Genomic DNA, 26,779 nt, shown 5'->3' on the forward strand with positions numbered 1-26,779 from the left:
TGTTAATATTGATGTCTACTCCTTAGAGATCACTGGGAATGTGACAACATGTTAATATGTCTTAGAGGCATTTGTTTCTACATTGGAGATACAGATTTGCCACTCACTCTGAATGCCAGTCTTTTGTTTTGTTCTGAAGGTTAGAGAATAAGCATGGACTTTATAGTCAAATAGACATGGATTTGAAATCTGATTCTGCCACTTCCTAGATGTTTGCTCTTAGGTGAGTTCCTTTCTCCCAGTTTAGGTTTACTACAGTAAAAAGGATTGAACCAACTTAGGTCACCTAGCACAATGCCTGGTGTAGAGCAGGCTCTCGGAATTGTTTCTCTGTAACCTTTCCTTTTGGGAGGAACTTCTGCTAGGGGGCCTAAAAAGTACAGTTTTCTATGAATTCTTTGCTTTAAGATACTGTTTTCATACTACCATTCCTGCAAAAAGAACAAGACTTTTCTAAAGGAGCCAGGAGAGGCAATGTGGCAGAGCCTAGTGGTTTTTAAAGTGTGGCCCCAGACCAGCAACATCAGAATCATGCAGAAACCTGTCAGAAATGAAGGTTCTCAGACCCCAGACCCGCTGACTCAAACTCTAGAGGTGGGGCCCAACAGCCTGTGTATTCACAAGCCTTCTGGATGACCCTCATATGCGTCAGGTTTGAGAACCGCTGGTGTAGAGAAAGGAGCACTGGACTAGCTTGTAAAGTGTTCGCTGTATAAATCAGCCATTTCTTCATGCTGGGCCTTGGCCTTCTCGCCTCCATCCTGAGAGGTGGGATTGAGCCAAACATCCTCAGATATTTTCCAATCTTGACATCTTGTGGTTCTAGTCTCAGTCAAGCTGTGGCAGCACTTCCTTAATGACCATGGCGTAGACAGGGAAAACCACTTTGTTTTCCTTGTTTCAAATGTCATATATTATTCTAGGAAATTAAGTAAGAAAAGTGAAGAGATTTAGAGCCATCCAGAATTTCAATATCTGGAGATATTCCTTTGTGCTGTGCTGTTTCATTTCTTTTTGTTTTTACATGAATGTGTATATATGCATTAATCTGTGTGTCTGTACATAAACATCTCCACACAGTCGACTATTCAGCATCTATCGGTCTGTGCTCTGTGCCGGGCAATGCTTTGGACACTGGTTACACAGTGAATAAGCATGAAAAGCCTGTTCCCCATGGAGTTTTCATCCTCATTGGAGGAGGCAGACAGTAAACAAGAAAATACATAAGTAATTAAATAAGATCATTTCTGAGTGTGTTAAGTGCTATGAAGGAAATAAAACAGTGTGATCTGAGAGGGTGACAGGGCAGTGGCCAACTCCAAGGTGATGCCAGGAAAAACCTTTCTGAGAAGGTGACATTTGAGCTGAGACCTGGCTCCTGGGAAGGAGCCCGCGCTGTGGGTATTTTGGGTAAGAGCATTTCAGGCGAAGGGAAGAGCTTGGGCAGAGGCCCTGGCGGCGGGGTGTGGCCGGGGCGAGGCACGAGGGCAGAGCTGCAGGTGATGCGGCCCGAGGGCTGATGGACAAGGCCTCAGCTGGGTGACTGCACAGTCTAAATTTATTCTAAGCACAATTGGGGAGCGTTTTAAGACTAGAAATAACCTTCTTAAAAAGATCACTCTGAATGCCCTGTGGACAATGGGGATACAGGGCAGGAATAAAAGCAAAAAAATTGGATTTCCACCTAGTGTTTTGTAACTCGCATATTTTCCTTGACTTTATCATGAATATCTTTTAGGATTATTAATATTCTCCCACATTACATTTTTAATTTGCATAGGAATCTGGTATGATACCATATTTTGTTAATCCCCCATGGGTAAGTACCTAGATTATTTCCAACTTCTAATTACCATGAATACCACTGACATGACTGTTGTTTAATCTTTGTACACATATATCCTTGTTGTTTCCTTAGGATAACTCGTAGAAGTAGAAATGCTTGGTCAACAGTAAGATACATTTGAAGACTCTTTCTTGAGTCTGTTAGTTGATTTCATCTAATTCCATACTGGGCACTTTCCAGTCACATATATAATACCTATAGATGATGGACTTACCAGCGAGGGACCAGAGGGAGGCAGCTGCAGTGTATTTCTTAAGTATATACTTAATTCAAGGGCATCCAAAAAAAATCACTATTCAAGATAATATCTTAATACTGTCTTTTCTGTCCTGACTATTGAGCTGTTTGGTATCTCATGATGTTTGGCTCCCAGGGCAGGTGTCTCACTCCCTGTATCCTAGGCCTGGCCCTGGCACTCTCATGTAGGAGAGACATAAGAGAAGTACTGATTTTTGCCCTGGCCGGTTGGCTCAGTGGTAGAGTGTCAGCCTGGCATGCAGGAGTCCCAGGTTCGATTCCCAGCCAGGGCACACAGGAGAAGTGCCCATCTGCTTCTCCACCCCTCCCCCTCTCCTTCCTCTCACCTCTCTCTTCAACTCCTGCAGCCAGGGCTCCATTGGAGTAAAGTTGGCCCGGGCACTGAGTATGGCTCTGTGGCCTCTGCCCCAGGCGCTAGAATGGCTCTGGTAGCAACAGAGCAACATCCCAGAGGGGCAGAGCATCGCCCCCTGGTGGACATGCCGGGTGGATCCCGGTCGGGCACATGCAGGAGTCTGTCTGACTGCCTCCCCATTTCCAGCTTCGGAAAAATGAAAAAAAATAATAATAAGTACTGATTTTTGTCTCTGGGTTTGAGTCTGGTTTTTATTTATCCTTAATGACGTACAGAATTACATCATTAACTTAATGGTTAGCTACATATTAACATTGCATGTTTCCATTATCACCGTCTTTCTCAGGTAGTTAGAAAGCACAGATATATAACAGGGAATGGGGCTTAGCTCCACATTTGCCACTTACAGGTATGTGGGGCACAGCTGTCTTAAGCTCCGTACTTCTCCCTGACCTCATGAATGGCTGCAGTCATGTATGATATGCTTCCTGGTCCTACTCAGTTGACCTGGGGTTGTAGTTGCAACTAGGTCTACATGGGATTCACAGGAGCCCACCGGGTGTTGAACTGACCTAACCGTGCAGGCCCAGCAGTGGCCAGTTATTGTCTATTTTGCTCAGATTGTTTAACACTCTCCACCTTCTCAGGAGAGGTAGCACTGGAGGACTGAAAATCAAAGTTGAAGCTTTTTTTGTTGCTTTGTTTAACAGAAAGAAGAAACTAGCCAGTATCCAAAAGAGAAAACTCTTCAAGTGATCAAATAGTTTTCAGTTCTGTATTTTGGGTTCCTACCCTGCATCAGCACTCCCAGCACTTGGTCTTCACCCAGAAGTTGGGAGAATTTTAGGCTCCTTTCAGAAAATAACTGAAGACAAAGGAATCTTTGTATGTTGTGGGAGCCACTACCCTCCCACCTCTTAACCACAGGGCTTACATGCTCATGGCACTGTTGATCTTGAATACACAGACCTCCATTCCCATGGCGGATGTCGATGATCCCTGAGCCGGGCAGCCCCTCATACCACAGAGCCAGGGCCACCAGTGGTGCTCCAGAGTCTTCAGACACTACCAAGCAAACTGTCTTTTTCCTCTGTCATTTTCTTCTTTTCATTACTGAATCTAGTGAGCCTGTTTGCAGCAAACAAATGAGTGTTGGGCATATAGGTCAGTAGGTAGTTGGTTAGCAAGAATGATTATCATCAGTAAAAGCCACAAGTCCAAGAACTGTTAACCCAGAATGTTTCAAAGCCACATCCCTCCAGATAGTCCAGTTCTGACCAGAAGGTGAGTATGTCTGGCTGGCAGAGGACTCGGCTTTACCTTAGCATAGGAGAAGGCCCAGGTGACCTTGCTCAGGTGCCTTCAAAATGGTGGCCACCCTTGGCATCTAGTGTCTGATTCGATCCAGCAGCTCCTCTGGTCTGTAAAGCACTCAGGGTTCCAAGAGAGGCCCTTGCAGTCAAGCAACACAGGCCCCCTGGGGACAGTGTGACAGGAGAGGCTGACAGTGCTTCCTGGAGCCACAGAAGTGAACCAGGAGGAATCCAACTGTGGCTGCGCCTGTTCCCTTTGAGCTTTCTGGCTTCACCTCACACCAGGCCAGGAGGACTCGGCTGAAAATGCCAGGGCTCTAAGTGCTCTTCATGTATTTGAGGAGATAGTGGAGCTAAATATAACCCCTCTGTCCTGAGACCCACGCACTCCTCTCTGTGTTATCAGTTGTCAGAGTAGAACTTCCAAAAAAATCTGTGCTTGATCATTACTATTTAGGTGAAAATGAGCTCATTACATGCCAAAGGCTGCTGATTGGAATGCCTTACCCTGAAACTGACTCTTTGATGGTATGATTCACACTCAGTTTTTTAATCCAAGAGTTGTACTAAAAGAGTTATACTGAAACCTCCATTTATCTCTAAAAAGATAAACAACCTCCACCCCACCTTCTAACTAATACATCGCATGACTATTGTGGTTCCTTTTGAAAATTCTAGGCAGTGGATTCTTTCTGGAGTTAAAACCAAATAAAGGTTAAGCAGAAATTCGGCTTTCTCCCCACTTCATTTCCTTTTTTATTTTTTCTTAATTTTTATCAGAATAATTCATTTCACTGTCTACTCAGTTAAACTCATTAAATGTTCACCTTCACCCAAGGTGAGTAGTTTGGCGGTGTGGCTGGCCGCCACTGATGGCGACTGGCTGTCTCCTGGGCGGCCCAGAAGTCAGTGGCTGTCATCTATGCCTGTGATAGAAAGACCAGTCATGACCCCAGGTTCAGCATGTGCCCTGTCTTCACACACCCATGCTGATTAAACCTGTGGTTTATTGAGAACCTACTATGTGGCCAGATAATGGTCTAGATGTTGTCTATTAATTTGAACCATATGAAATGGGTGTATCCCTTTTTTAGATCAAAGATGGTCAGGTATCAGTAACTTCCTATTAGTAATTAATAGTAGAATGTAGATATTCTTATAAAAACTGGTATAATCCACATTTTACAGGAAAGGAACCAGAGTAAGTTTAGTCATTGACACAAAATATAAACCCTTCACCTGGACCCTGGCTTTCTGCCCTTCTGACACCTTGAGACACCGGAAGAGAGAGAACCAGAAGAGGAGAGAGATGAAAGGAAACCCCATCTCCAAACGGAGAGAGTGAAACTGAAACATTAAAGGAAAAGTCACTCCTGTCTCTGCCCAGATGATGAGCTGCCTGGCTGGGGCCTCCCTTGAGACAGTCAGCTGGGCAGGCAGCGGGCAGCTCCGGTGGGGGCCACAGCAGCCTCAGGGAGAGACAGAACCCGGCAGGCCTGTGGGATGCTGAGATGGGCTCTGTGGCCTCCCTGACACCCAGTCTGAACTCCATTTGTTTACATCATATCATCGTCTTGACTTCCTCCTGACAGAACATCTCATCTCCCACAAATGTGCATCTTGTCAGAACCTCATGTTATTATGAGTTAATTTTTAAAAAGATTTTATTATTCACTTTAGAGAGGGGGAAGAGAGAGAAAGACAGAGAGAAGGGGGGAGGAACAGGACATCAACTCTCATATGTGCCTTGACCCTGCAAGCCCAGGGTTTCGAACCGGCAACCTCAGTGTTCCAGTTCGATGCTTTATCCACTGCACCACCACAGGTCAGGCTGAGTTAATAAACTAAAAAAATTGCCTCCACCCTCAGTACATGACTAGTGCTAAATAACAGAGCAGGTGTCAGGTACCCATGGAGTCGGTAGAGCTTTTGACACCGTGAAGATATTTTTAAACCTAAAAGAACTGTGGCTAAGTGATAATTAGTCCTTTGTCCTGGGGGTATCTCAGTTTCAAAATAGGAAGATTATGAGAATGGACAAATGGAGGGAGGCTTTCTAGCCAATTCATGCACTTTCCCTGTTTGTTCACGTAGAAATGGGGGAGGGAGGAACAGCTTCATTTCTCTTCTAAAAAGGGAAATGAATGGAAGTAAGGGTGACAAAAAGCCACTCCACACAACCTCCCTTAACAAGAGCAGTCAGAGCGGAAGAAAGGCAGAGGGAAACTTCCCACAGGAAGGCAGAGAATTCCTTTCACTTCTGTAAAGAGTCTGGTTTATTTTCTCACTTCCTGTTCATTGTCATTTGAAAGTATTTATCAAAGGCCAGATTGTACCAGGCTCTGTGCTTATGTTGGGCTCGGTACACCCGGAATCACAAGCACGGGTGCCCAGGGAAAGGTGTACACGGAGAAGACACTCCACCTGTGTGTGAAAGCCCCGTGGTTCTTTACCGAGGCTCACCTTTCAGTCTCATCTCTGCAGCCTCACCTCCAGGCTTCCTGTTCCTGGCGGGGAGCTCCACGGTCAGAGCAGCACCCTGCCAGGGGGGGCTTTGTGTGGAAGGTGAGGAAGATGATGATGTTGCTGACTCCAAGGGGAAGTGGGTTCTGAGTGAGGAACACACAAGCCAGACCTTGCCGAGGCAGCCCGGGATGACCAAGAAGGAAGAGGAGGAAACAACAGTGAGTTTTCTGAGGTCCTCGGACTAGCCGTCTCTGTCGGGATCAGCGCCCCGAGGGTAGTCACCGAGCCCTGTGCCTTTCCCCAGCACAAGCTTTCCTCTGGCTGCAACCACGGGCCCTGGGGAAACCCAGCTCCAGAGACAGAGATGAGCTGATACCGTAAGCCTTCAATACCAGACCCTTGCAGTAGAGTGAACCCCACACATTGCTGATGGAGCTATTAAAATGCAGGCTCCTGGGCCTCCCCTAGACCTGCAGGGTGCACATATCCCCTGGCATGTTTCTTTAGGGCATGTGCCTAAGGGACTGGACATTTCTGCTCATAGGATAGATGCTTCTTGATCTTCATTAAATAATGTAAAGTTGTTTTTCCAAATTAGTTGTACCAGTTTACATCCCACACCAGTAGTATAAGTGAATTTTGTTCCACATTCTATTCAGTACAGCAGGTCCTTAAATAACATCCTTTTGTTATAACGTTGATGAGATGCCATAGGAACTTAATTCTTGGTAATATCAATTAGCCTGTGGTAAAATTTGTTTCATTATACATGGATGCATCACAGTTCCCAGAACCTACCAACAACATAAAGTGAGGACTTGCCATCCGTGGTATGGGCGGCTTGAACATTCTGCCAGGAGCATCACTTCTCTATGTTGGAATCCCAACATAGAAACAAAGGGAGGCCTGGCCTGTGGTGGCCCAGTGGAGAGAGTGTTAACCTGGAGCACTGAGGTTGCTGGTTCAAAACCTCGGGCTTGCCCGGTCAAGGCGCGTATGAGAAGCAATCAATGAACAATTAAAGTAAAGCAACTATGATCTCACTACCTCCTTCCTAAAATCAATAAATAAAATCTTTTAAAAAGAAACTAAGGGAGGATTTGGGGTAGGCTTTGTTTTGTTTTGTCTTGTTTGAAAATTGACAGTTTTGTCACCTGGCCTTAATGAGAAAGCAAAATGCTCTGGTACCAAAAAAAAAAAAAAGAGAGCGAGAAAAAAGAAATTGATAAACTGCATTTGTTTGTTTTCCAGTGGGGATACATGGCCAAAAGTAAAAGGAGAAATTTATTTAAGCTTTCTTTTAAGCTGAAGAAGAATCAAATGTTTGAGGCACAGAAGAAATAATAGACTGTAGGGAAGATTAACCAACAAGCATGTTAAAACAGAAACAGATTTAAAACAGTGGATGTACAGTTAGTAAAAACAAAGTTAAAATAGCTTAGTAGTTTGGAAAGGCAAGAATTGGTATAAATAATCAGTGTGTTCTATGAGATACATGGATTCACTAATTTTTAGCAACAGTTGAATTTTAGCAATGGAACCTCCGTAGAAAATGCAAATCTAAAGAAGGAAGCAAGATGGCTGGGAAATGCAGAGGCCTTGAGAGAGGAGCACACTCAGGGAATGTGTGTCCAGATTAAAAACGAGACCTGGTAGAAACCGGACTGTGCAGGCTGGTTATACAAAGGACCTTTTTTTTTTTTACCCTGGTCTGATAATCAGCATGTCAGGTCAGCCTTTGTCAAAAAGAATTATGGCAGAGCTGTTGCTTGGGCTCATTCCAGTGTGTACCATTGTTACTCGCTGAGTCAGCCTGGGTTGTATTCAACCAGAAGTGGGGCAGTGTGAAGACACATTCGGGTCATTGTTACCTGGAGCTCAGCACGAACGCTGGGGACAGGCCGGTTCTGCTCAGCGCTGGGACAGATGACTGCTGCTCAGGTCTGCTGATTGATGACTGTTGCTGGTGGGTGAGCACAAGTTTCCATCCTCGGACTGTGATGAGCCTGCAAATGTGAGCAGAGCTGTTGCGGCTAAAATATAAGCCATCTTCTGACATTTGCCCAGAGAATTGGTTACTATTACATACTTCATGCAAAACAGGTGTAACTGCCACTTCTGCTTCGTGATAAAGACACTCCTATTTGACTTGATGAAGTAAACTCCCCACAGTTGGAGGGGGAGGGTGGTGGGACCCTGTTGACCTTACACTTACCTGCACCTCTAACTCGGGCCCCTTCTTTAGGCTCCTCTTGTGAACATCAGAGGACATTAGCTGTTACCTGCCCTTTAGTGGGCAGTTTTTCTCCAAATGTCCTGCATTGCAGTATCTATCTCTGTTGTTGTTTGTCCTTGTCATGTTTAGGCAGCTAGCTACACAGCTGCATACAAGCCTTTATTTCCCACTCTTACCAGCCCCAAAAGATCCTGGGGTTTCTTCTCTGACAGGGCGCTCAAAAAATGTAACTTACATCGTCCCATAGTAAAGCACCTCTGCAGCAGTTCGGTTTAGATCTTTATGCTTACAGACAGCAAAAGCTGTAGCTTTGCTACAGCTGGGGATGATTTAGGAGGTATGAATTATTCATAGACACATAGCTAGAATGGATAAGAGGAGTTGTCCAGCTGAGTAAGTCACATCTGACTCAGATGCCTCTCTGTCCACCCGTGTGCAATCTCTTCCCATTCTTTGCCTCCCTGTCTGGCTCCCCCATGCTTCTCTTCTTCCTCATTTCAATATGTGCCTATCAAGACCCAGTTTTACTCCCACTTAATACTAAGTGTCAGCCAGCTAATGTACAAATGCTGGAGCCTGTGAGCACATGGTTAAGAGTATACATCTTAGATTCAGCCAGATCTGGGTTAAAATTCAGCCTTAGGAAAGTAACTTGACCTCCCTACACTTATTTCCCCCATCTGTAAAATAGTACTGGTGATAGGAATACTGAGTTCACAAGGCTGTTGATGGGTTGAAGGAGATATTTTACTGATTTCACATAGCGAAGCATCAGGCACCATAATGAGCGCTCAGTAGAATGGACACATAGCTGTTTATGGTCTGGCTTTATTCCCAACCACTGCCCCAGCTGCACATATCCATTCCATTAAGATATACTTTAATATAATATATATTAATATAATATACAGTGGTACCTTGAGATACGAACAGATCAACATATAATTTTTTTTAGATACGAGCTGCAACTTGGTCCGTATTTTTGTTCGAGATCCGAGCGAAATTCCGAGATACGATTTGTGATTTGAGAATCTTCTGCTAGTTGGCGCGTTGACGCACAGGTCCAGTATCGGCAGTTTGATATACAAGTTGACTGACTTACAAGCTCGGTTACAGAACGAATTAAATTCGTATCTCAAGGTACCACTGTGTTATATATTATATATAATAAGATATGACATATGATATGATATGATATATGATATGATATGATATCCATTTCCTTGAGCAGGAGCCTGTCTCCTTCACTCTCCAAGCCCAAAGACTCGCAACATGCCTGGCACATGTTTCAGCGCTCCTTAAATATGGGAACAAATCAAATAAGTCACGTGAAACCACACCTCTGTGCTCTCAGATGTCCTGTCTCACCCCCTCCTTGCCTGAACCGATATGTAGTCACCTTCACAGTAGCTGACCTGGATGAATTGGGCTTCCTCTGGGCTCCCTTCCCAACCTGGGTCCACTAATTGACTTGTCTGTCTCCCTCCTAAGTACTATATACATAAGCTCAAAGGCAGGGGCCTTGTTTACTTGATTTTCTACTCACAGTCCTTTGCATAGCACCTGTCACAAAGAGTATCAAAATATGTTTGTTCAATGTAAATAAAAGAATAGATGCAGAGAGACAAGAATGCAAGGGAAATTAAACAGTTGAAAACTGGTGATGTTGTTACTATGGTGATTTCTGAGTAACCTTTGTTGGGGGAGTTTCTTTGTTCTTATTATTTTCTTTCTAACTTCCTCACTTCCAGCAGTTCAGGAGGGGGACAGCTGTAACCAGCAAGCCTAGGGAAGAGCCAGAGAGAGCTGGAGCCTCATAGTGATAAGGCTTTTTGCAAAAAAAGCAAAGAAGATGGCTGGGAGCAGAGCATGCTTCTCAAAAGGGAGCCTGGAGTAGTCAGAAGAAGATGTGATTGATTAGACACGGACATGGATCCAGGTTTCAGGGCTTGGGTGGTACTGGGCAAGTAACTTAAATTCTGTGAGTCTCCGGCTTCTTCACTGTGAAATACACTTTTAAGGTTGTTCTGAGGAGTAAATGAAATACCATATGTGAAGTGCAAAGCAGAAAATAAGTTCTCGATAAATGGTAGCTATTGTAAAAATTCATTAGTGGGCCCTGGCCGGTTGGCTCAGCGGTAGAGCGTCGGCCTAGCGTACGGAGGACCCGGGTTCGATTCCCGGCCAGGGCACATAGGAGAAGCGCCCATTTGCTTCTCCACCCCTCCGCCGCGCTTTCCTCTCTGTCTCTCTCTTCCCCTCCCGCAGCCAAGGCTCCATTGGAGCAAAGATGGCCCGGGCGTTGGGCATGGCTCTGTGGCCTCTGCCTCAGGCGCTAGAGTGGCTCTGGTCGCAATATGGCGACGCCCAGGATGGGCAGAGCATCGCCCCCTGAGGGGCAGAGCACCGCCCCTGGTGGGCGTGCCGGGTGGATCCCGGTCGGGCGCATGCGGGAGTCTGTCTGACTGTCTCTCCCTGTTTCCAGCTTCAGAAAAATGAAAAAATAAATAAATAAATAAATAAATAAATAAAAAATTCATTAGTGTTGTTATCCTACTAACCTGCCTTAATCCAAAGTTAACTGTCAGTATCAAAGGAAGTTAGATGCTCTTAGTAGTTCTAGAGCAGCGGTTCTCAACCTGTGGGTCGTTCGACCCCGCCGGAGTCGCGACCCACAGGTTGAGAACCGCTGTTCTAGAGGCAAGAGAAAAAACAAGTGACCTTTGACCTCTGTGTTTGGATTACTTCCTTCTTTTGTTGGGGTATGGGCTACCTGTTATAATCAAAAGATTCCTACCTCACTTTCCCCCAGAAGAGTGGCTCACAGAAGATAGATGTTCATGCTTCTTTCATGGTAGGGTCTGAGACCAGAGCTTTAGGGTGGACAAGCAGCTGTACTTCACAAGGTCATCCAGGTCCCAGGTTCCTTCTGTCCCATAGCTCTTCCATTCCCTGTTAGGTTGCCATCTCTGTTCAGTTAAGCCAGTTCACCAGCACGACATCCACTTTTCAGTCCACAAGCAGTGGGAAGGAGAATGAGGTACAACTCACTCCCTTTTGAAGGACACAGCAGTTGAATATATCCCATCCATTTACAACCATTTATCCAGAATTAAGTAACATGGCCACACCTAGCTGCAAGAGAGTCTGAAAACTGTACTCTTCAGCTGCATAGCTATACTGAGCCTTGTTAAAGCTCGATTACTGTGAAAGCAAGATGGTGGATTTGGTGAGACAGTGAGCAGTCTGCCACACCCTTCACTTGCCTTCATCCTCCCACAACTCACTTATTTTCAGATGTATATGAATTTGGGCCTCAGAGTTGCAAGGCTGTGTTCCTTTATGCCCAGGACCAGAATCCTGCTGTGTCAGAAAAGGGGAGAATAAATTTCTGTGCTGTCATCTTTAAGGACATAACCTCAAGTTCAGTTACTCTGCAAGACAACACTCTAAAAAAAAAAAAAAATCATACTCTGCCTCATTGATATTCCAAGGGAAAAGTCACTATTGAATTGCTTTACCATAAATTTTATAAGCAATAATATTTATAAAATGTCACTGGTATATGAACTAGTCTTCCCTTTTTGGTTTTGTTAACAGAAACTTGACTGGATTTCTATCAGGTGCCATGTAGGTCATCAAATGGTCTAGCCCATGTAACATGTTCCTCCCACATAAAGTGGCCACAATTTGACATCCCAAATGCTGTTTTTTATGCTTCTGGGGAAAGTACCACTGCCTTCGGTGGGTTCCGTGTCCCCTCCTCTTCCTCATCAGCCCCTCCTTTAACTCCCTTGTCTCCCTGCTGGCACTCAGCTCGCGGTCACGTGTGCGCCCTCTCATGAAGCCTCACCTCAGCAACTGCCACACTGCCAGCCCAGCTGGCCCACCAGGTCAGGAGGGACGACACTGAGGGCTTGGGAAGTCCCCCTTTCCTTCTAGCGAGGAAGTGGGGGGAGGAGGCTGGCTAGAGTCGGCCCACCTCTCTGCTCCCCTTATTCCCATCGTCGCTGTCACTGTTGTTCTTTGTCCCAGTAGAGGCCCTGGAATTATCGAGAGAGGTATCTTTTCTGACAGCCTACTTTGTCACCATTCACACCAAAACAGCTGCCGAGAAGCTTTGAAATTCTAAGCCACTGCAAGAGGTGCAAAAATTATGGCTCCTGGTGTTGCTGATTCCTTGCAACTTAAGAAAGTGCCAACATAAAGATCCAGAGGGGCAGGAACCGGACTTCATGTCATTTTTCAAAGAAAAGACACCAGCCTCAGTTCTAAAAACACAATGCAAATGGCCTCACAGCCAAAGTCTCAGGGCAGTAGATTTTGATAGGCTCTGACTGCATAATCAGGTAAGTGTTCCTTAGAAAGGAGAGACTTGGAGGTCACAACATACACATGAGCTCGAGGGCAAAAATTGTCTTATTCAAATTCACTCTGTTTCTTTAAAGGAGTGGATCTTTTTGACTAGAACTGGTAAATCAAGGGGAGAAAGAATTCACTGTTTTTTGAAAGGATGAGGCCACATTCACAGCATCATCTGGCGAGGAACCTCTGTGGAGCTGGGAAGACTGGCAGAGAGGGTTTTTGTTTAACATCTGAAAGTGAACCTCCTTGGCTTTCATTCTCAGCATCGGCGGGGAGGGGCATTGGTGACGCCTATTCAAACAGCTGCTTTGTGCTCATGTGTTTTCTTGTGCCTTAGCCAGGTGACACCCTGACCCTTGGGCCCTCAGCCAGTTCAGCCCAGAAAGCCAGTGTCTGCCACTGTGGCCCAGATGTGACACTGACTTTCCTGTTTCTCTTTGCTAGTTCATGAATAAACATTTTTGTTTTTATTTTTGTTTTCCTCTGGTTGTTTTTATAGAACAGAGCCAAGGAGGGTGGAAAATGCTTGACTGAATATCAACACTAGAAAGGAATATCTTTGTTGGATCTTTTATGTTTCTGAAAATTTCAGGTTGCATAAACCAGTGTTGGTATTCTATGCCCTGCTTAGGTTGCCCCAGATTCTAGGGACTGGGGAATTCTAGTCAAAGTCAAAAGTTGATCAAAATGCCAGGCTGACTATCCTAACAAGAAAGGGTGAAGGCAACAAGAGGGAAATACAGCATTGTTCTGCCTGGTGCCCTACGCTGGTCTCCTTGTCCCCACCACCAGCAGACATCCAGAGAAGGACAGTGCTTTGCTTCGTCCTCCCGACTCCTGAGAGCCATGCCCGTGTGTGGTCTTGCAGAGACCTCAGTAACCAGAGCTCCTTGGTTAGGGTCCGCGGGAGACTTGAACAAGTACTGTCATTCTGAGTTTATTGGGTTTCCCTGGATACCTAGGAGTTTGGGGCCCAAAGGGTCTCAATTTTCCACTAATCCAGCCACCCCACTGCTGGTTCTGTAATCCCAGATTCTGCCACTTGCCACCAACATGATCTTGTGATTGATTGTATATTCTGGCTTTGCTTAATCTATGCCCTTAAGTATATTTCTGTGGCTGTTCATCTGTGTGTATCAGCCCCTCACTCCCAGCACCACTCCCTCACTGCCTCTACCAACAGATGTTATAAACACACACTCAGAAGTCTCTCTGCCCTTTGGGGCTGTCACCTTTCAGAAGAGGTTACCTCTTAACCGGCTTTAGAATCAATCACTCTCCTCCCTCTCTTTATTCTTAAATTCATGAACTATACTTCATCGACATATGGTTGTTATCAGTTTATATACAAATTAATTCAGTGATTGATAAGATTAAAGGGACCTTTCTTATTAAAAATGGTGATTTATTCTTATTATTAAAATGGTGCGTTTTCACAAGCAAAATAGAGACAAACTCATAAAGAGCAGGCTGATAGCTTTCAGGCTGGGGGTTGGGACAGGGTGGGGATGGAGGGGTTGAGCAAAAATGAAGAAAAGTCTTAGACTCGGACAACAGTGTGGTGATTGCAGCAGGGGAGGAGAAGGAAGGCACAGGTGAGGGGGTAAGTGGTGATGGGCAGAGACTTGACGTGGGGTGGAGAACACAACATAGTGTACGGATGATGTGTTGTAGAATTGTGCACCTGAAACCGGTACAATTTTGTTAACAAGTGATACCCCAATAAATTCAATAAAATAAATAAAATGGTCCATTCTCAATATAGAAGATCAAAGAAATAAAGAAACAGAAGAATGATCGCTTGTAGTGTTATCACCTACACACTACCAGCAAACATCTCAGTATCTTTCATTCCCAACAATTATCAACTTTCTAGTTACATAGTCTCAGTAATCTGATCCTTCTTACATATAATATGAGCATTTTTCCATATTACTAACAATTTTGTGTATACATAAGTATTTTTTGTATTTTTCCGAAGTTAGAAGTGTGGAGGTAGTCAGACAGACTCCTGCATGTGCCCGACCAGGATCTACTCAGCATGCCCACCAGGGGTGGTGCTCTGCCCATCTGGGGCATTGCTGCGTTGCAGCTGGAGCCATTCTAGCACCTGAGGCAGAGGCCATGGTGTGTTCCTCAGTGCCTGGGCCAACTTTGCTCCAATGGAGCCTTGGCTGCAGGAGGGGAAGAGAGAAATAGAGAGGAAGGAGAGGGGGAAGGGTAGAAAAGCAGATGGGTGCTTCTCCTTTGTGCCCTGGCCGGGAATTGAACCTGGGACTTCCACATGCCAGGCCAACACTCTACTGCTGAGCCAACCGGCCAGGGCCTCATAAGTTTTCATTTCTGTTTAATTTTATATTATAGTCATGCCTTATAATTTCTTAGCCATTGCCTTCTTGCTAAGCAAGTTTTCTAATTACAATTTAAATTATAAATAACACTTCATAGAGCCTCTTCATATGTCATTTTTTAAAAAGTATCTCAGCACAGACTCAGACAAAGAACAGGCCCATTTTTAAGGTTTTTAAAATAACATTGCCAAATTGGTTTATGAAAAAGTTACGTTCGTATTCCCAATCTTCTATCATCAGTTTATGAGAATATGCACTTAAAGGAAACTTCATCACACAATTTCTTGTTTAAATTTTGTTAATTTAGAGGTTAAAGTATCTCACTAATCTAAATTGTATTTCTTTGCCCATGAAGGTATCATTTTCCCATATATTTCACAAGTTGGGTTTTTTTCCTTGAATTGTCGATTCACATGATTTCTCATTCATCTAATCTTAAAGTTTTTATCTATATAAATTCCTTATATATTAGAATATTAACCCAAGATAATTGAAAGCATATCCTCACAAAAGCTTATATATGAATGTTCATAGCAGCAATATTCATAATAGCCAAAAAGTGGAAACAATCCAAATACAGTGGTGCCTTGAGATACGAACAGACCAACATATGATTTTTTTTTTAAGATACAAGCTGCAACTCGGTCAGTATTTTTGTTCGAGATCTGAGCAAAATTCCAAGATATGAGTCGTAATTAAGTTTCTGTGGTTTCATTTTAAGTAAAGAAAGTGCAGTTTTAGTTTTGCTTAAAGTAAAGAAAATGCAGTTTTAGTTTACATTTAGTGTTAAGAAAGTGCAGTTTTAGTTTACGTGTCTACAGTGCTTGCGTTCCTTCCTCCCTCCCTCCTCCTCCGCCATTCATCTCTGTTAGCTGCACTCTTCTGTCTCCAAGGTAAGAATACAGTACTAAATAACACTTTTTTCTTTTATTTCATATATTTTGTTATGCATTGGTAGAGTATACATGTGTATTTCTTAATTAAAAACTTTTTTTCATAATTTAGGATGGTTTGGGATGTTTCACAGGGCTGGAACGGATTAAATCTATTTCAGTTATTTTAAATGGGAGAAATTTGTTTGATATACGAGTTGACTGACTTATGAGCTCGGTTACAGAATGAATTAAACTCATATCTCAGGGTACCATTGTATCTGTCAACTGATGAATGGTAAATATCAAGTGGTATATCCATACAATGCAATTGTTTTCAGCCATAAAAATAAATGAAGTACTGGTCCATACAACAAAATGAATGAATCTTGAGAACATTATGCCAAGTAAAAGAAGCCAATCACCAGAGGCCGCATATTATATGATTCCATTTATGTGAAATGTCTAGCATAGGCAACCCCATCGAGACAGAAAGGAGGTTAGCGGTTGCCTTGGGCTGGGGGAGAAGGAAATGGGGAGTAAATGTTTAATGAATACATGTTTCTTTTGGGGGTAATGAAAGTGTTCTGGAATTAGATAGTAGTAATGGGTTGGGTGTGTGTGTGTGTGGGTGTGTGTGTGTGTGTGTGTGTGTGTGTGTTGTAAATGTACTTAAAACCACTGAACTGTACACTTTAAGAGGGTGATTTTTATGGTGTGTAAATTATATCCCAATAAAAATAAGGTAAAATTTAAAAATACCACAAGGAACATCAATATCGTCCAAAAAGGGGTGAAGGGAAGCCTGAAAAACTTTACAGTCTGTGCTCTAAATCTCTCCACACCTCTAGACAGTTAAAACGTATCCCTGTTTTACCAGCATTTCACTCCAAGCAAAGTGAGTGTACGAAGAAACTTCTTCCTCCTTTTGGAGCTTTTCCACGGTTTGGTGTTAAACCCTCCTCTGGCCACTAGGGTTTGGGAGTGGTTCCAGCATTTAGTTGACTGCAGTGTTAAATCTACCTTTGGCGTCTAATGCTTCCATTTCTTTTTTATTAAGTGCTCTTGAATCTCTGGGCATTGGGGAATGGAAGGCAGATACAGAGGGAAGGAACATACTACGTGGGCGTGAGCTGCCGCTTCTCAGCCTGGGGGTCATTTGAACAAGACAAGCCAGAGAGGGGGAGCCCAAGAAATATTCTAGGTGCCAGGAATGTGGCTTTTCTTAAAGTAGTGTGACATCTTAGGAGTGGTTCCTATTAGTTCAGCTCCCTTGCTGTGCAATAGAAAACAACCTCCTCCCCCTCTAACCCTCTGGAGGCCTCTGCAAGTCGTGCATAAATGATCAGATGGGCCCGGCTCTTCCTTTTCTCATTTCTGAAGCAAAGCTTTGATTTGATTTTTTAAATAGGCTCTGTTTTCCCATTGTTGCCTATGGCCCATGCTGGCATTGTATAGATTTCTGCTTTGACATCAGTCTTCTCACCACAGAGAGGTAGTGCTTGGTGGGGAACTCGCCCTCACAGGACTCCATCAAGATTAGGAATCTGTTTATTTTGTGCTTGGAGGCGGCATTACATGTGCAGCCTAGTTTATGCAGTAAATATGTTGCAGAAAGTTTTGCCTGTAAAAAGCAAATCAGGTTTTAAGTGTAGTGGGAAGGCTTGCTTTTATACCAAGGAGACTGATGCTGCCTCTTTCATGATATATATAAATACTCCACCTAGGAAATACAAGGAGACTAAGTGCTTTAGTGTCATTGGCTCAAATGTTCATTAAGATACCAAACTACACCAAGGAAGCGGGTGACTCACCACACCTGGCATGGTCCCAGCACCCCTACAGAGCCAGTCTCGGGGGCTGGGGTGTGAATGTGGGGGAGTGAGGCCCAGGCCCTGAAATCAGGGCCCCTATTAGTCATGCACATGAAGTTGGGTTCTGTAGAAGAAGGGGACCTTCCCCACAAGTCTCTCCCTCCACTCATCCCACCCTCGCACCTACACCCTTGCGTGAACTGGCCTGGATTCCATGGGGCAGGAGGCAACTTGCAGCATAGAGGTTTCATGTGCTGACCATGGAATCGGTCTGTCTGCTATCAGATCCCTTTCCACCCCTGACTGGCTATGGACAGATTCCCAGCCTTGTCTGTTCCTCCGCTGTGAAGGAGGGGACTGGGAATACTGTACCTCCGTCTCAGAATAGTTCTGACACTTGAGTGAGACAGCAGGGCCCTGCTCTTTCCCAGCCTCCCGAGTCCTCTCAGGCTCTTCTGTCCTGGCCTCCTCAGAAGCCAGCACTGCCTGCACACCCTTGTAGGGTATCAGGACCCAGTGTCCTACAGAGAGGATTGGAAATCATCATAAAGGATTGAAATTGTTAGGAATTTGGGGTGACAGGTCTTGTGGCCCAACTACTATTGCTACCAATGTAGCACTCATCTGTCACTAAACGTCCTGCTTCCCACAGTTACAGGGGGGAAACTAAGGCTAGCCTTCCCTAGCCTTCAAGGGATTCGTTTTCAACATTGAGAATGTAGCAAAACACCCTAGTTTGATTCTTATGGGTATTTCCAGTTTCACAAGGCCCAAGAGCCCCTGCCATGTGTCTTCTGCCCCGAAGTCATTTCTGATATGTCTCTGCCACATCTTCTAATCCTCTTGCCTCCTGCTATTAGTGTTGACTGAAAAAGGGAGTTTGCTTGTTTTTTTGTTTTGTTTTTACAGGAACAGAGAGAGAGCCAGAGAGAGGGATAGATAGGGACAGACAGACAGGAACGGAGAGAGATGAGAAGCATTAATCATTAGTTTTTCATTGCGACACCTTAATTGTTCATTGACTGCTTTCTCATATGTGCCTTGACCGTGGGCCTTCAGCAGACTGAGTAAACCCTTGCTGGAGCCAGTGACGTTGGGTCCAAGCTGTTGAGCTTTTTGCTCAAGCCAGATGAGCCCACGCTCAAGCTGGCAACCTAGGGGTCTTGAATCTGGGTCCTTCCGCATCCCAGTCCGACGTTCTATCCACTGTGCCACCGCCTGGTCAGGCGAGGGAGTTTGCTTGTTAAGCTGCCAGTTTTTGCTTTTCTCCCAGAGAAGGGGATGGAACTGTGAGGTAGATCTACAGTTCCGCTCTAAATTCTTTTTTAACTGGTCCTGTCTCAGTTACCTGTGTTTGTTTGTTAGGTTCCCTTTCTTGGCCTTTCACTTTTGTTTTGATACCTGCCCAGATAGAGCAGAGACCAGCTAAAGGGACGGAATGATAGCACTAGGATATATGCCACGTCAGAGTACAGCCCAGTGGGGCTTTCTGTCACTCTCCAAAGTCTGGGCTGTCAGAAGCAAGGATGATGACTTATGCCTAAGGGTTGTCACTTTTCCACATGCACCTAGGCTGGCTTCTGAGATGGAAGTGCTTACACTGCTGAAATTAAAGTTATTTGTTGTCAGTTTCACCTTTTTTCTTTTCTGCCATCTTGTCCTCAGCTTGCAAGTTTATGTGTCTCAAGAGAAAGTAATTTGCTCTTACAGAAGACTGCCAGTAGGCATTTTCCATTTTTGGTACCTAGCCCTCACATACACCTGAAATCTCAAAGTCCTGCAGCATTATAACCTGAGTATACAGGCAGTGCTTTATTGATTGGCCTATGAGAAAACACGAGCATAACTATGTTTAATGACCGTCTAGCAGACAAGGTCATCACCTCTGGCATTAGTGGAAGGAATATACATTCATCCAGACTCACTGTATATGCCCAGAGTAGCAGATAGATTCCATCTTTTATGTCAGCTTTAGTCAATCACTTGGGGGTTATGTGAAGATGGATTCTGGGGCTTCACATGGCTTAGCACCAGAAAGTGCGATGGCGTCTTCCCTGCTCATGGGAGGAGGGAGTGGCAGTCCCTGGAGTCCCCCTTTGGCAACCTTTCCTGGAGTTGCTTAATGCTGTTGGCACATCTGAAAAGAGTCAACAAACTAAAGAAATTGTAAATAAATCAGGTTTTACATGCATTACAGAAACAGAGCTCCTCCGTTTGCAGGATCAGCAAATAGGGAGCTCCATAGGTATAATCTAGACACCTTGACCACAGGCCCAGGATTCTGTTGGTCACAGTGCTTACCCATCAGTTTTTCTAGGCATAGCAGCATGCAGAGAAAAATGACCATGAGTTCATGGTGTATGATTTACTGATCAGAGTAACTCCAGGTCCCCACTTTCAGAAAGACATTATAGTTTCCGATTGCCCTGCCGATCCTGAGCAAGTATATTAATGCATTTTATGTTCATTATGGACCTACAGCATTAGCCATAAAAGCCCCACCACAAAACTGTGCATAATAAAGATTGTTTTTATTTTAACTCAAATGATGAGAAGTTTGCCTTATGGCAAGGAGCCTGAAGTCACACTGAGTGCAACTCATATAGCGTCCTCTGACTCTCCCATGCGTCCTCTGACTCTCCCATCAGGAAATGGTTAGTCAGACCACCCCAACTGGGAGGAAGAAGACCACAAGTTCTTATACAAATATTTTCATTGTGATTAACTTATAATGGCAGAGTCTGCATTTACTGACTTATTTCAGTTTCTTTGTGTTTGTCAACGGAGGGAAAAGAATAAGCAAGATCTGGGCAGAAATGTTTCTTACTCAAAATCCCAAATGCATGAAGTGGTAATGGAGCTGTCCCTCCTATAAGAGAATTGTTTTCTCCAAAATTATTTGGATCAAGTTTTGGTCTTATGCATTTAAACATTTCACAAATATTTATTAAGCTCCTACTGTGTGCCAGACACTATTCTGGACACTTGGGACATAATAATGAAACAAACAAAAATAATAATAATAACCCCTGTCTTTAAGGAGCTTACTATTTATTTCTGTCCATTATTCATAGAATTATAGATAAGCTGTTATTCATTTATTACAGTAGTAATATTTTAGTAGATTTTGAAAATTGTTTTTTTCTTATTTGGGTTAGATGTAGGGTCCTATTTTTGGCAGAGTTCTAATGTAGGCTTTGATTTGTTTTGTTGGAGTTGTGAAAGTAGTTTATAATGAGAGTTCTTATAGATTTTAGAATCTTTTCTCTATCACAGGGACAAACTTCCAAAGAAAAATTAGAGCATTTCATGTCAATTTTTAAATTGTCTCCTTTTGTCTAGCATTTCTGTTTTCCTAAGGAAGGCATTCTCGATTTGCATGCTAATAACATACATACAAGGGAAACAGCTGTTAAACTGTTTCAAAGATATAGCTAACTCAGATTTCTGTACCTTGCTACTATTAACATTTAGAACTCAGTAATCCTTTGTTGTTTGAGGCCATCCTATTCATTGTGGGATGTTTAGCAGCATCCTTGCCTCTACCCACTAGGTGCCAATAATACCACTTATCCTCAAGTTGTGACAATCAAAAATGTCTCCACACATTGCCTAATACAGTGGTGCGCCCTAGATTTCCGGGTGCGCCCTATGGTATTCCAGAGAAATATATGCCTGTTGAGGACCAAAAAACCAACAGGGTTTTTGGAGTTTAGATTTTGGGGGGACAGAGGTGTGGGGAATTGGCTGTAAGCTGACAGTCTGCCCAACCCCCCACCTCACTTGCCTGATTAGGTTGCAAAAGGCTGTTAAGCTGTGGTGCTGGATTGTTTACACTACCCCCCATGTTCTCCCAAAGACTGGAGGCAAGTTTCTTCCATCCTTTGTTTGGTGCAAAGTTAAGATGATATGTATGGTGAGAGTTTTCTGCACTCAACACAATTAAGAGTAAGAAGAGAGGAATTCTTCAATGTATTGATGAGGAAATGAGAGTTTACCTTTCAAATATATGCCCAAACATTGAAGAAACCTCTAGGACACATCAGGCTCACGTTTCTCATAAATACAAGAATGAAAAAACTTAACACATTCGCACAAGGACCTGACAAACTTACTAAATCTTACTAAGAATGTATCTATATATATCTATAAATATATCTATATCTATATCTATAGGTAGATATAGATATATAAAGATACATTTTTGTTGTTTTTTTAACCCCTTTTTTACGAATTCTATAAAGCATAACTCAAAAAATGTAACATAAAAATGTTTTTTTAATGTCAGAATATATTTATTTCATTTAATTCCCATAAAAGCACACTTGGACTTTAGTTTTTTTCTTTAATATTTGACTTAATCATTATAACATATTTCTCAGAAATTTGTATATAGTGTGCCTACAATTATTTGTAGAATTTTAAATGTGCCCCGACTTCAGAAAGTTGGAGAACCACTGTATGTCCCTTGGTGAGACGAAGTCAGTCCTGGCTGGGGGTCACTGCTGTAAATGATGCTATTCTGTGATTCAGGTCTCACGCCCTCTGAATAGTACATCAGTGAAATCCTTGGAAAACATCTGGGACAAGAAGTGTCTTCTGTCTGTCCTCTGTAGAAGCTTAGAGTAACTTTCCACTGTGAAAGAGATAATATAAAGTGAGCAAGACATTTTTCAGTCTTATGAAGCAACAACAAATGATGAAATTTCTTCAGTAAATCATGACTTGGAGATATTTTGCATTTCCTATTGGAAACTTGTTAAAATTGTATTCATTTACCGTAAGTTAGAGAGCATGTTGGACATAGTATACTATAAGTTAATCTCAAATGATTTATGAGTAAATGTGTTCCAGATTTGGTGATCTCAGTTCAAGCAGTAGGCGGCTCATTTCCAAATGTTTCCATTCTCAGAAACTGACATTCAATTCACTAAGTATTTATTGAAACATGTAATATGAGAGGACTTTAAAACAGTCCAGTATTGCTTCTAGGACCCTGTGCAGCAGGAGAGCAGTGCACAGAACGGTGCCTCCGTCCCCGTCCCCCCCAGTCTCCATATCTGACGTGGCACTCCCCCTTTGGCTTGCAAGATGCTATAGAAAAACCACCTCTTTCATTTTCCTTCACGGCCTCAAGTCCATTCCCATCCTGTACCAGCTGTGCCCTCCCCAGTGACTACATGTAATTACACGTGATGTCATGTGTTTCATATTTGGTTCTTTGGGCCCAAATGGGCCCCTTTTTAGAGTTTTGCCAGGGGCATCCATTACATGTTCTCCCTCCCCCCTGTCGGCTTGAGAGGGCCTTGCTGTCCCATAGTGGGGTCATTTACCCAGCGTACCTTGTATTTCTGAATCATCTTCACTTCTCACACACACCAGTAGATTCAGAAGTACAGGGCAAACTGCTGATAGAAGTCACTGAGTGAAAGGTTGGTCTTTATGCAGAGAGAAAGAAAGGGTGAAAGAGAAGCATAGTGGGCTGTAGAATTGTCACTTCGTCGACTGCTCTTTACTGAACACCTACTGTGTGTCAGGCACTGGCAATATAGCTATAATAAAAATGGACAGGGCCTCGGTTTCCTGGAACTCACAGCCCATTGGGCAGTGAAACAAGTGGACAGGCCATGTTTTAATGTGGTGCGATAGGTGCCAATCTGAGGGAAATCAAGATGCCAGGGGAGCACTTGAGAAGAACACAGCCTGGGTGAAGATGGAGAATCATGGAAGGCTTTGCAAGGAAGCAGTGTCTTAACTGGGGCGTGAAGTATATGTTGCATATCAAAGAGGAGAGGGAGAGAGTATTCAAGGCCATGCTCCAAGGCCTGAAGGAGAGCAGAAAACATGGAACCTTTGAAGAACTGAGACGTTCAGCATGTTTGGATAGTGGAGTGTGAGACAGGAAGAGTGGGAAGTAAACAAGAAAAAGCAAATAAGGAAGCTTCTCAGGATTCTGACTTGAGCAACTGGGGATCAGTCATGCCGCTTACTGAGATAAGGAGCTCAAGAGAAGTAGGTTTGGAGGAGGGTGGGTGGCGAAGACTCTAGTTTCTAATCCACCGCTGCCTCTAGAACACGGGAATGCTTATTTTGTGTTTTTGAAAGACGTCAGAAGCTAATGGAAATGTAAAGAGTTCAGCAGCTTTTGACGACTTCGTTACAGTAGGCTGTCGTGACATCCTACAAATATACTTCGACCTCATAGATTCTGCCAACTTAATTTTTTTAATGTAATTTTTCATCCAGCAACTCTTTCTTCATTGATACCTATCATTATCTTATTGCTTACATTTTACCAAATGAGTCCTGAAGAATTGGGTACCCAAAAGTGAAGAAGCACGGTGAGTCCTTTCACGCTGTTCCTGCCTTTTCCAACACCCCTCTACCCTCTTCTTTAAATTTCCTTTGCCACAATGGAGGCTTTTATCCTAATATTGTGTAGACTCATTTTCTAGAGCATATGTTATTTTTTGAGATGACTAAAGAAAAGCATAATGATAAGTATTATTGGGCTGTCTTCAGGCAAGTGTGTGATAGCACAGAATTTCAAGGGGTGCAGACCTCGTGTGAGGAAAACTGCTGCATGGTGAACATCAGTGCTGGATTGATCCCACTGCTCAGAGCTTATGGGGGCAAATGTGATTGTCAAGCTAAGGGCACTGACGCCGCTTCTAACCACCAGCCCTAGCCAGTGCGTTCCCTCAGTCCCTCGCAGGCCCACAGGGCAGGCCTCACCACCGAGCCCTCGAATAGTCAAGCAGCCGACATCTAAGGAGCACCTGAGTTCACATGCCTCCTCTATTTTCTCGGCAGGAGCTTAGATAATGGGCTGTGTGCAATGTAAGGATAAAGAAGCCACGAAACTGACGGAGGAGCGGGACGGCAGCCTGAACCAGAGCTCCGGGTACCGCTATGGCACTGACCCCACCCCTCAGCACTACCCCAGCTTCGGCGTGACCTCCATCCCGAACTACAACAACTTCCACGCGGCCGGGGGCCAGGGGCTCACCGTCTTTGGGGGCGTGAACTCATCCTCTCACACGGGGACCCTGAGGACCCGAGGAGGGACAGGTGAGCCCAGGCCAGCCCAGGCGGAGGGTTGAGGGGGGAGGGAGCAGCTGCTCTTCATTATTTTGGCAATTGAACATTTGTGCTCCAGCTCCTTTTGACTCAGGACTTAGTATGTAAGGGTTTTTTTTTTACCAATTTCCACCTTTCTTTTACCAGAGAAGGGGCTGTAAAAAAAAAAAATTCAGAATTTCATGTACACATCAAAATGCTGGTGACAGCGGCACGGGGACCCCACATTGCTGCTGTAGGAGTTCTGCACGGGTGGGCTCCGAGACAGAAGGCCCCTGCGGCACCTCAGGCTGGAGGCTCTTGGCCCTGGCTGGCCGGCTGGCTGGCTCCCAGGTCCTGGGGCAGCTTTTTCAAAACCCAGGGGCCTGAGCCTCATCGCGGGACTTTTGAGTCAGAAGTTTCCAGTACCAGATCTGAGAGTGTGAATTTTGAATTTTCCAGATGTTAATGCACTTCTGTCTCCTGCTTAAAAGCCAGGGGTAGCACCTTCCCCCTCGTCACCCTAATCGCCAGCCGGGGGTCATTTGGCAGCATGGTTTTCTGGCCATTCGTCATCTCTGATTCTCTCTCTGACCTCCCCATCATCTCCCGTGCAACTGGGTTTATCAGCCCTCAAGTATTTGCATGTATCTTTTGCATTTTAAAATTAAATCTTATCTATCCCTAAGGGATCTTTTTCATTTTTTTTTCCTTCTCTTCCCCACAACAGGCTGTTTTACTGCCATGTACATTTGCTGACTTAGCTAATACTTTGCAAAATATCTGGCACACAGTCTCAGACATACATTTTCTGAAACATTTGCAAATTATCTCATGTATCCTTAATCTTCCAAATCTTCTCTCAGTATGTGAATCAGGGTAACTAGACATTGGACCTTATTTGCTCCAAAATTGTTTTGTTCATTATAAAAGTTTAGAGAGATATACACATCAGCCATTGTTCTCTCAGCGCATCTGGGAGCCAGTGTCTTATATAAGGACCCATTGTACCTTGTTACCTGGGGAGTCAGTGCTACTGAGACATTAGCAGGGGTTCTCCTCCCGCTGCACACACCCAGGCAGGGGGCCTGACCCAGAGCTTTGGGCATTATGTCCTTGTGTTATGGTGGCTCTAGCTTTCCCTGTAAAGCAGGTCTTGCATGGTTGAATGAATGCTAGGAACCCTTACGTATCCTTCCTGGCTCCCTGGAGGGCACCTAGAATGGAGGGAGAAAGGAAGGGGCTGTTAGGCTGACTAGGGAAGTCTCATGAGGGAAAAAAGCTAACACTGCACCCAACACACACTCCTGCGCCTGTGAGTGCTTCTCCAGAGAGACTCTGAATTCTGCTGGCACAGGCACTGACCTTGTCCATTCGTTCATCAGTGCTAGATCTGAATCCCTGTGTCTGCAGGTATCATTCATGAAGTCACTACAGAGGGTCTTAAAGCTACTTGCCTTGAACGTGTGGGTCTATATACTACAGTCAGGGCTAGTTTTAATATAGGAGGCCATCTGGTACCTGAATAAATTTGAAAGTTAAAACACAGTACCTTCAAATATTGACAGATCTTTCTGCCTGTGTTATTTGGCTTTATTACATATGCATGTCCTTCTTCTGCCCACCACTGTTTTCAGTGCTATAAGGACAAGAATGGTGTCGGTGTGTCCCTGTGACCTCCTCTGACTCTCCCTCCCTTCTCTAGAAGAGAAAACCCCCAGTGAGGACTTGCTGGCTAATGGAGGGAGAGAGTGGAAGTCTCCTCCTCCTGCGCCTTGTCTTCCACACAGTGCAGCTTGGGCTTGTTTTTAAATTCTGTAATGAAAGGAATGTGTTAACAGAGT

The 26,779-nt window shown here is 44.1% G+C and overlaps 1 protein-coding gene across 3 annotated transcripts in view; it reads left to right on the forward strand.

Moving 5' to 3' along the window:
- FYN (FYN proto-oncogene, Src family tyrosine kinase) overlaps positions 1–26,779 on the forward strand; it is a 230,844-nt gene that overhangs the window by 143,458 nt on the left and 60,607 nt on the right. For all 3 annotated transcript variants that reach the window (XM_066373451.1, XM_066373453.1, XM_066373452.1), the window contains one exon: positions 24,690–24,947. In XM_066373451.1, coding sequence (XP_066229548.1) covers positions 24,701–24,947 — 247 coding nt within the window. In that variant the 5' untranslated portion in view covers positions 24,690–24,700. The remainder of the gene's footprint in view (positions 1–24,689; positions 24,948–26,779) is intronic.

Source organism: Saccopteryx leptura, chromosome 3, assembly GCF_036850995.1.
Source record: "Saccopteryx leptura isolate mSacLep1 chromosome 3, mSacLep1_pri_phased_curated, whole genome shotgun sequence".
In the NCBI taxonomy this organism is placed as follows: domain Eukaryota; kingdom Metazoa; phylum Chordata; class Mammalia; order Chiroptera; family Emballonuridae; genus Saccopteryx; species Saccopteryx leptura.